Source organism: Sphaerodactylus townsendi, linkage group LG02, assembly GCF_021028975.2.
Source record: "Sphaerodactylus townsendi isolate TG3544 linkage group LG02, MPM_Stown_v2.3, whole genome shotgun sequence".
Lineage (NCBI taxonomy): Eukaryota > Metazoa > Chordata > Lepidosauria > Squamata > Sphaerodactylidae > Sphaerodactylus > Sphaerodactylus townsendi.
The window spans coordinates 5052442-5063535 of NC_059426.1; the positions used below are offsets into that span (position 1 = coordinate 5052442).

General features: G+C 45.5%; 1 protein-coding gene across 1 annotated transcript; it reads right to left on the reverse strand.

Moving 5' to 3' along the window:
* Positions 1 to 217: 217 nt before the first annotated feature.
* Positions 218 to 10411, reverse strand: LOC125425872 (dynein axonemal heavy chain 7-like). The gene is made up of 4 exons (XM_048483602.1): positions 10221 to 10411; positions 7374 to 8246; positions 3962 to 4191; positions 218 to 332 (listed from the first exon to the last, which is right to left on the reverse strand). The coding sequence occupies exons 1-4, from the start codon at positions 10383 to 10385 to the stop codon at positions 218 to 220; spliced, it is 1383 nt and encodes a 460-aa protein (XP_048339559.1). The 5' UTR covers positions 10386 to 10411.
* Positions 10412 to 11094: the final 683 nt, after the last annotated feature.

Here is an 11094-nt window from a genome sequence, read left to right on the forward strand (position 1 = left end):
TGCGCGCAATTCCTGGTGTGCGCCCCGGCTTCCCCATTTGAAAAGGCGCCAGGAATTACGCAGGCTGAGGGGGCGCAAGAGAGGCAGCGCCGGGTGGCTGCATTCTCACCGCCCCTGAAGTGGGGAGTGCAGCTGGACCCCGCGCTACTTTAGGAGAGTAGCGTGGGGCTTAAGGTAAGTGGGGAAAGGGCCAAGGTGTCCAATTAGGGGGTCCGGCTCACCTTTCCAGGTAGCCTCTTCCACAGAGTAGGAGGTTCTTCCAAGGCCTTGTTAGGTTTTTGCCAACTGTCTCATCTCCAGTCCTGTCTTGGGACGTGTGGGTTGTTTGCCTTCTGAGGGTGGGAACCACATGAGCGGATCCTCTCCCAATAACCACACAAAGCTCTTTGCTGGGATAAACACTTGGCCATAGCCAATTTACTGACCAAACAAAACAGAAGCGTGAGGCGTAGCATGGGTCTTGATCTGGCCTGTCTGCTTCCTAGCGAAGCTCCCAAGGGCGGTTGCCCTGTATTGGGCTTCGCTCTGCTGAGGGGCTCTGCCGAGCGGACACTCCTGACAAGAGGTGTTCCCCGTTTGCCGGTTCGGCAGGGCGGTTGCCTCTTGCCGCCGTCGGCGCTTCCAGATCAATACCCATGTGCCACCGCCGTTGGCTATGACAGAAAAACACATGTAGTGCTATAACAAAAGACAGGGAGAGGTGGGTGGGCAAATCGTCGGCTGGCCAGAGCACCTGGCCAGCACAAAGGAGGGTTGTCCCTTTTAAAGGTTCAGTCAGCCCTCCCCTCTGGGTGATGTCAGCCCTGCCCTGACATGGTCCGGGCTTTCGCCTCTGCCCTTAGTTGGGTGGAAACAGTCACCTTGGCTCCACCTCCCCCACCCCAAGAGGCCACCGTAGCCGGTGGGTGATTCACAGCTGTCTTTCTCAACTACTGACATTGATCCTCCCAGCAGTGTGGTGTGAGGGACTCCTCCTCCTCTTTTGCTAAGAATGTAAGCAGATGATGTCTTTTAGGTAGTGACTTAGCAGGTTGAGTCATTAGATCCAGCCCATAGCTTAGCAGCACTGCAATGAAATTGAGAAAAATCTTCAGTCTTAGTGTATAACAGTGGTCCTCAACCTTCCTAATTCCGCGACCCTTTAAAACAGTTCCTCATGTTGTGGTGACCCCCAACCATAAAATTATTTGTGTCTCAGTCCTTAAACCATTGAAAATATGTGTAGAAGAAGAAGAAGAAGAAGAAGAAGAAGAAGAAGAAGAAGAAGAAGAAGAAGAAGAAGAAGAAGAAGAAGAAGAAGAAGAAGAAGAAGAAGAAGAGGAGGAGGAGGAGGAGGAGGAGGAGGAGGAGGAGGAGGAGGAGGAGGAGGAGGAGGAGGAGGAGGAGGAGGAGTTTGGATTTATATCCCCCCTTTCTCTCCTGCAGGAGACTCAAAGGGGCTTACGATCTCCTTGCCCTTCCCCCCTCACAACAAACACACTGTGAGGTAGGTGGGGCTGAGAGAGCTCCAAGAAGGTGTGACTAGCCCAAGGTCACCCAGCTGGCGTGTGTGGGAGTGTACAGGCTAATCTGAATTCCCCAGATAAGCCTCCACAGCTCAGGTGGCAGAGCTGGGAATCAAACCCGGTTCCTCCAGATTAGATACACAAGCTCTTAACCTCCTATGCCACTGCTACTCCCCCCCCCGAAAGGGGTCGCGACCCACAGGTTGAGAACCGCTGCTGTATAAGGATATACAAGCATCCAGATTAATATGCAGTACAGATGGACTTTGCCTTCAGTAGCTATATCTTCCGTTATATTTCTCTGTAGGCAGCATGCAGTATTGTTTAGTTAGTTCACTGATTCTTCGGAAGAAGAAGAAGAGGAGGAGGAGGAGGAGGAGGAGGAGGAGTTTGGATTTATATCCCCCTTTTCTCTCCTATAGGAGACTCAAAGGGGCTGACAATCTCCTTGCCCTTCCCCCCTCACAACAAACACCCTGGGAGGTAGGTGGGGTTGAGAGAGCTCCGAGAAGCTGTGACTAGCCCAAGGTCACCCAGCTGGCGTGTGTGGGAGTGCACAGGCTAATCTGAATTCCCCAGATAAGCCTCCACAGCTCAAGCGGCAGAGCTGGGAATCAAACCCAGTTCCTCCAGATCAGAGTGCACCTGCTCTTAGTCACTGCTCTTAGCCACTACGCCACTGCTGCTCTTTCTCTTCTGTAAGGAGACTCAAGGGGGCTAACAAACTCCTTTACCTTCCTCTCCCCATAACAGACACCTTGTGAGACAGGTGGGGCTTGGAGAGTTCTGAAGAACTGTGATTGGCCCAAGGTCACCCAGCAGGGTACAGTGGGAGGAGCAGGGAAACAAATCCAGATCACTAGATTAGAGTCTATTGCTCATGTGGAGGAGGGAAGAATCAAACCCAATTCTCCAGATTAGAGTCCACCTGCTCTTAACCACTACGCTACCCTGGTTCTAGTTCCCTCTGATACCCTGAAAACTATTTATCATCTTATTAAGCCTGACTTTCAAAACCCTGCACAGACTTCCATGGGAGTGAGCCGTTGAGTTCAACTTTCTGATATTTAATTTCATCCTTGCAACAATCTCACCTCCACTCCCCTCGTCCCTGATGTCAGTCCTAAACTACTTTCCTCAAGAGGAAGAAATTACTAACTAATCTTTTGGCAGTCCTCACTTCTGTCCCTCTGGGTGGGACATTCTAGCAAGATGGGAGAGGTTAAATCTTCTGTAGAACTAATCTCTAGAGTGCTCTGAGTTTGAGAGAGTCTCCTGGCGTCTTGTTTTTGCAGTCTTTCCCAGCACTGCAACCTTCGGAGCATGGAGCCCCAATTAATAAAATGCCATGGGAGGACATTTCTCCACAGTCACAATCAAGAAGTTTATCAGATCACCTAGGTCCTTTCCCCACTTACCTTAAGCCCCGCGCTACTCTCCTCAAGTAGCGCGGGGTCCAGCTGCACTCCCCACTTCAGGGGTGGCGAGAACGCAGCCGCCCCAACACTGCCTCTCTCGCGCCCCCTCAGCGCGCGTCATCCCTGGCACTGGAGAAAACGGCGCCTTTTGATGACCCCACGCAGAGCGCAGGGTCGTGGGGAAGCCAAGGCGCGCGCCAGAAATGACGTGCGCAGTGAGTGGAGCGCAGCGACAGTGGTAGAGGGAAAAGTGGGGGAAGAAGAAGAAGAAGAAGAAGAAGAAGAAGAAGAAGAAGAAGAAGAAGAAGAAGAAGAAGAAGAAGAAGAAGAAGAAGAAGAAGAAGAAGAAGAAGAAGAAGAAGAAGAAGAAGAAGAAGAAGAGGAGGAGGAGGAGGAGGAGGAGGAGGAGGAGGAGGAGGAGTTTGGATTTATATCCCCCTTTTCTCTCCTATAGGAGACTCAAAGGGGCTGACAATCTCCTTGCCCTTCCCCCCTCACAACAAACACCCTGGGAGGTAGGTGGGGCTGAGGGAGCTCCGAGAAGCTGTGACTAGCCCAAGGTCACCCAGCTGGCATGTGTGGGAGTGTACAGGCTAATCTGAATTCCCCAGATAAGCCTCCACAGCTCAGGCGGCAGAGCTGGGAATCAAACCCGGTTCCTCCAGATTAGATACACGCGCTCTTAACCTCCTACGCCACTGCTGCTCCTAGAAAGAAACAAAGAATGGCCCCTAGAAAGAAACAAAAGCACCCCAAACTGTCTTCCCTGTATGATCACCAAGGAATGAGTCTCACCAACCATTAGCACGAAAAGGAAGAACTATTTGCAAGCTTGAGCTCGAGCCATTTTTAATAGCAATTGAAATAGTATGCTTTAAAATACCTGCAAGTCTACAAAAAAACCAGAACAGGAGCTCAACCCTCAGACAAAATCCCATTTCTGCCTGCAGACGTCTCTCATCAGACTGAAAGAATACGCGATGTTTTCAAAACACAGCAAGGAATTACTTTTTCTTGCAAATGCTATATTATACGTACGTTCTCTTGTTTTCCAGAAGGGACTTGAAAGTGGAAATTAATTCTAGGTAGGAAGTAGGGGTTACATAGTTGTGTCTCTGCAGTTCAGCATAGAAACTCTCAGACAGAATAATGGTTGTAGTATGGAATTTTTGACACATATCAATGCAGCCGTTCCGGGTTTGCTCTGACATTTCGATATCTTCCAGGGAGCGGGTGGCAACGGCATGCAAGGCGTCTGAAGGCCACGACTGCATGGAAGAGAAAAGACTCCAGCTGAGTTACTAATCATACAAAAAGAGGCACTGAATATTAACTGGTTCACTTAGGAAGCAAATCATAGCACTGAACAACCTTAATTACCGTATATACTCATGTATAAGTCGAATTTTTCAGCACATTTTAATGCTGAAAAAGCTCCCCTCGACTTATATGCGGGTCATTAAATTTTTTTGTGTGTTTTTACTTTGCCGGCCAGCAGGGGGTGCAGTTTTTATGCTAGCGACACCAAATTTTCAGGGTACCCTCAGAAGACACTCCTGATGATACCAGCCAAGTTTGGTAAAGTTTGGTTCAGGGGATCCAAAGTTATGGACCCCCAAAGGAGGTGCCCCCATTCCCCATTGTTTTCAATGGGAGCTATTAGTAGATGGGGCTACCCTTTTGAGGGTCCATAACTTTGGACCCTCTGAACCAAACTTCACCAAACCTGGCTGGTCTCATCAGGAGAGTCTCTTTATGATACCAGCCAGGTTTGGTGAAGTTTGGGTCAGGGGATCCAAAGTTATTGATCCCCAAAAGGGTGCCCCATCCCCCATTGTTTACAATGGAAGCTAATAGTAGATTTTCCATTTCTGATAATATCCCTCTTAAAATCTAAGTTGAGTTACATTTGGACATACAGATGATGATGAGGAATCCAGTTTTGAAGGATTTTAACTCTTGTGTTTTAGCTTGGTTGCTGATTGAGCTAAGGTTTTTGTACTTTTAAAGTTATTGTTGATACCATATTGTTCTTGTTGACCCTCTTTTCCACTTACAGAGCCAGTTTACTGTTTTTCTTTGAAATAAATATTCAAAAACATTTAACCTACTGATGCCTCAATTGATGCAATTTTATTGGCATCTATTTTTATTTTTGAAATTTACCAGCAGCTGCTGCATTTCCCACCCTCGACTTATACGCGAGTCAATAAGTTTTCCCAGTTTTTTGTGGTAACATTAGGTGCCTCGACTTATATGCGGGTCGACTTATACACGAGTATATACGGGGTAAATCTAAAACAGTGATGGTGAACCTTTTCGAGACCGAGTGCCCAAATTGCAACCCAAAACCCGCTGATTTATCACAAAGTGCCAACACGGCGATTTAACTTGAATACTGAGGTTTTAGTCCTGCACCGCTCTGCCCTGTGCTGCTTCAGTGCCTCCACCCCACCCGCTCAAGCAGGGGCCAGCCTGCTCTAGCCTCCAGCAAGTCCCACGCACACCTCTGCGCCTCTCTAGCATCTCCACCTCCTCTGCCCCCACCCTCAGACATCACCCACCCGGAGCACAGGTACCCAGGCCAGCCTAGATATGTGTGTGGGGTGTGTGTGATTTTCCACCCCCCCCCCCATGATGAACTCTGTGCACGTGTGCCCACAGAGAGGGCTCTGAGTGCCACCTCTGGCACCCGTGCCATAGGTTCGCCATCACTGATCTAAAAGATGGGCCGTCCAACCAGAGCACTGGGGCAGCTGGGGGCGGTGCAGCTGCAGCACAACCGTGCCACCTCCAGAAGCTTTTCAGTGGCGGGGGGAAGCAAAGAACAAAATCCCCTCCCAGCCACCAAAAAGCACTCCATTGGGCTCCATGGGCTTACACCACCCAAAGAGATGGCATAAGTCCAGGCCTGGGGCGCCTAAGTCCCAAGAGGCAAACCAGGATGGAAGCTAACATTAGCTACACCCCCGGCCATGATTCCGGAACACCCCCACTATGCTGGCAGAGCCGGTGGGGGCACAGAAGTCCAGACATGGCCCTGTTGGCCACATCAATCCATTGTGAAGGGCTGTGGTGGCCGCCTACCAGCAGATTTGCCCCTCCGCAGGGCAAGTGCCTCAGAGAGAGCAAACCCACTGGCGTAGGGCCCCACAGCCAGAGGTGGGATCCAGCAGGTTCTCACAGGTTCCCAAGAGTAGGTTACTAATTATTTGTGTGTGCCAAGAGGGGGTTACCAATTGGTGATTTTGCCACGTGATTTTTGCCTTAGTTACGCCCCTCCTCTCAGCAGTACCGAGCAGAACTTGAAGCAGTCTAGCAGGAGGTGCATCGGTGTGCATGGCAGCCTGCGCCTGCGTGCATTTGTTTCCTGCCCAAGGACCGGCACAGCGACTGCGTCCTTGCCACAGCCCCGCCCAGGAATGCCCCACCCCAGGAATGCCCGCCCCTGCCCCTGCCCCTGCCGTGCCCTGCCCCGCCCCATTGGCGCTATGCCACAGTTTGAATCCCACCACCATAGGAACCTGTTACTGAAATATTTGGATCCCATCACTGCCCACAGACTTCACAATTCCCTTCAGTTTCCCCCACCACATAGGGCCATTAGTCCTTTATGCTACCAAAGCACAGTAGAGAAATTCTGTGTAATCTACAACTGTGGTTTCCAACCAGTGGTATGAACATCACTGGTGCAGAAGTAGCACAGGTGGGATATGGGGTTTTTATAACAGCCACAAACAATGCACTGTCCCTGAATCCCCTTGCCCATCTACAGGTGGGGTGTGAAACGTCCACGAGGACAAATTATGTCATCAGGTTATAAAGTCAACTAGAATGGTGAGTGATCCACCCCAGGTGTATTCTGACTCAGTTCAATTATTGAGCCATTTATTATAGTTTTCTTCAAAATACGTATTCTTTCTGCCTGGTGCATTGTCTTTTATTGATCTCCAAAGTAATACTGTTATTGGCTATAACCTCTCAAAACATTGAAATTGAAAGATGGTTCTCATGATAGCCACCTGTTAGATCCACACATTCAATATAATCAAATCAAAGAGTCTTCCAGAGACCATACAGTTTCAGATTGCAGTGAGAGTCGAATGGGTTGGATCTTCTTTTGACTGAGAAGGACTTTGTCCTATGGGTGCTTCCCCTTATAGGAAATCTCCTTTCCTGCTGAAAACTAGTACATCAAACAACAATGGGATCTGCTGCCGAGGGAGGTGGTGAGCTCCCCGTCACTGGCAGTCTTTAAAGTGGCTGGACAAACACTGATCTAGGATGATCCCGCAATGAGCAGGGGGTTGAACTGGCTGGCCTGTATGGACCCTTCCAACTGTTATGATTCTACAAACAAAACATTTCCAAATAAGAATAGCATATTAACAAAGCTCTGTTTCTTACTATGTATTCCTTCCCAAAATGTACACACTGTAAAATATTCTACCTGAAACCAATCAATAGTGCAGCAGTTAACAAGAGCCGGAAATTTTCGAAGGCGATTGCGGAATGCATCTCCAATGGGACTCATGGCCAATACAATATGCAGTTGGTCCCGACAGCGGTCAATGAACATGTTGAAAAGGGCAATGGGGCTACCGTCCGTTTGCTTTGTTTTGTCCCGTTGGCGATCTATTTGACGCATCTTTTCGCAAATTTCTTGCTTCTCATCCACTGCAAAGAGATTTGGTATTTCCCCAGCATTTAGCAAGTTGTTTATATCCTCTAAAAATGACTCCCTTTTGATCTGGGTGTCAGTGAATAAGAAAACTCCTTGCATCTCGCCTTCAGTAGATCTCCGTAAGATGACTTTCAGGTCTTCATGCCATTCGTTGGTTCCATAGCTCTTTGATATTTCAACCTGGAAAGGTGTATAATCAGCCATATGAGCAGCTAAACGAGTGAGAGATTGCCGCCCACTTCCTCCGACACCAACCAAAAGGGCATGGCTACGAGGTTGCTTTAAAATACGGGAAATTCGACAGACATGTTCTATGGCAAATCGAAATAACACCAGCTGCATGGGTTTTTTGGTCATGTTATTGTATTCTTCCAGATGGCTTTCTACAACAGTTCTCAACTCATCCACATTAAAAACCTCTCTGTAGCTGGTATCCTCCTTTTTAGGATCATGAAAATCACAGAACATCAGACTTCGCAAATCATCTTCTTCCACTATCCCGTCATAATTGAAATCCAATCTCTGGAAAAGTTCGTTGAAGTCCTCATTCATGTGTTGTTCCACTACTTCCTGAATGCATCCGACAAGCCAGGATCGATCCGCTTTATCTACTAAACGATCATAATACACTCTAAGGACCTGTACAAGACATGACAGTATGATCAGTGGAGTAATTGATGAGACATACTAGTCACAAATACAAAAAAAGCAGCTCCTCTCCATAATAATGTGAAATAAAAGTTGCAAAGCAGATTCAGAGACTTTTATTAGGCATATATAAACAGATTTGAACATCTGACAGACTTTATGGAAAATTTGTATTTTCTATCAACCATCTCTATATTGAATGGCATAAACTAGGTGAAAACATAAAGAACTATTAAGACCTCTAAAACAAAAAAAAGATATGTAATGGCTTACGTAATTCTGTAGGGAAATACAACTTTGAGAACATCAGAATCAGAAAACCTTTATTCATTTTAATTTGGAATGTTTGTGGTCATGTAGCAGAAGTCAGGAAATTAAGAGAGTAGAAAAAGCTAAAGCTACAGCAAAATACAGTTACACAAGCTTCTGAGCTACAGAAAATGAGCTGGAAAAATATATATTTATGTTTCACTCAAGAGTTAATGCAGGTAAAAATTTAAAAGCGCAATTTTTTAATCAAGTGGGGAAATCGGAACAGTAAAAATTTGACATCTCTTCTTCTCGAATGCTGTAAGCCAATCCAAACAGATTAGGGCTTCTAAACCTTAGCGCTTCTAAAAGTTGCTGGAGCTTGTACATAAGCAATTTCCAGGGGCATTGACAACCTAATTTGGCGTCTTCTTCGCCTGGACCAGCCGCAACTGGGAAGACCAACAATAAAGACCTTTCTGAAACCTTCATCTCTGCCCTTCTTGAAGAAGAAGACAGTTCAGACAATAGCAGCCAGAAACCCTTCTGTCAGCCCTATTCTTCTGTGACATTATAACATCTTGGCCAGAGAAACTTTAAAAGGGGCTTGGACAGATTTATGGAGAAGTCGATCGATGGCTACCCATCTTGATCCTCCTTGATCTGAGATTGCAAATGCCTTAGCAGACCAGGTGCTCGGGAGCAGCAGCAGCTGCAGGAGGAGGCCTTTGCTTTCATATCCTGCACATGAGCTCCCAAAGGCACCTGGTGGGCCACTGCTAGTAGCAGAGTGCTGAACAAGATGGACTCTGGTCTGATCCAGCAGGCTCTTTCTTATGTTCTTATGTTCTAACTGTTGGCATTCTTAAGGGGGCTCCCTCAGTTGACCTGCCGTGTTAAATCGCAGGGTCATGTCAAATTGCGTACATCTGGAACAAGATGTACCTATTGATCCTAAGTCAATTAAATTTCGGCCCAACAAAAAAACTGTTTTATATCATTTGTGTGTGTCCTTATAGGACAAAATTTACCACGGGACTAGCGGACGTTAACCACATAATCATCCATTACATATATTTGTTTGCATTGACTGCAAAAAAAAAACAACCCGCTCCAAATTTATGTCTATGACAAAATAATGTGTAAATTTGTTCAGTTAACTGGGCACCCAGTTGATATAGCTCAGTAGAGTTTTATAGCTGTTTTACCATTTTATATTTGTTTTATTGCTGTATATGCCTCTATATTTGCACATTTTATATGCTGAGTATGGTTCTATTTTTGTATATTTTAATTCATGGGATTTTATATTGTAATTGCCTTTGGCTAGAAATAATAAAGTGTATGGTATGGTATGCTAACAGAAAGAAGCAAGCATGTTACCAAACAAAATCATATAGAAACTTTTGTTAAGCGTGTGTTATCTGCACACTGGGAAATGTCTATCCTGGCTTTTGCTAAATGAAGTTGTTAAAAGAAAGCACTTGAGACTAACTTCTACAGAACGTGATATATTTTCCAGCTGCAAAGGTTTCTAGCTCTACCCAGTTATCAATATGCATAACATTATCTGTATATTTGATCAAACTTCAGATGCTTAGAACTTTTACCTCATAACTATAAAATTCAAAACAACCAACTAAATTGTCCTAGAATAAAATACATTCTCATCGGATTGAGGCACATTCTTCAGTTATTTCCTGTCAGGGAATTTACCTCATGAACCCAAAGGCATTTTATTGTGGCCATAGAAGCTGTTGTTTCAGGTCTGGACAGACAAACACCTTGAATCACCCGAGAGAAATCTCGCAAGTTGAACAAGTAGTGGGATTTAGTGGGCGTAGGAAGCAAGTTCTTCATTGCCTCTTTATACACAGTCATGGTGCTATTGATAATCTGGGCAGTTAGTTCCAAACATTCTGGAGGGAAGTTATAACTGTTGGTTGAAACAAAACACAAGAAACAAAATTACTGGCCCTGGTCAAAATGAGACTTTAGTATTTTTTCGACATTTGCGGGCTTATTAAGGCTGCTGGGTAAGTAAAGTTGTGAAGCGAAAGTTAATTAGTAACTCAAGCAGAAGATTTCGAGACACAAAACAAAGCAATTCCGCTGGTATTTGTTTATTAAGTTGTTATAATATTTTGAGCAGGAATTCAGCACTGTAATTAACAGTTTTTGCAGAGAAATACACTGCTGCACATTATGTTCTGAAACAAATTATGACTAGACTCACATAAGAAAAGGGGGTGCAACAGTAAATATTAATAGGACTACAGCTACTGTTGCACTCTGGCTATAACTAATTTTTCAAATACGTATATCTATATACATGAGTTTATATCATTGTTCATATTTTTTATATTTCATTAGTTATAAATACAATCATTTCTTGTCAACAACATCCAACAGGTAAGTTCAACTTATTTTTAACAATTATAACAGATAGATTCAGGGTCATCCATATTAATTCAGGTAAGTATTTAGTTCATACTCTCCCATCAGTTCAACATCCATAAGGTAAGTATTCAATCAAGGCGAAAACATGTATATACATAAATATATATTCAGTCCATCTTGGTTCATCAAC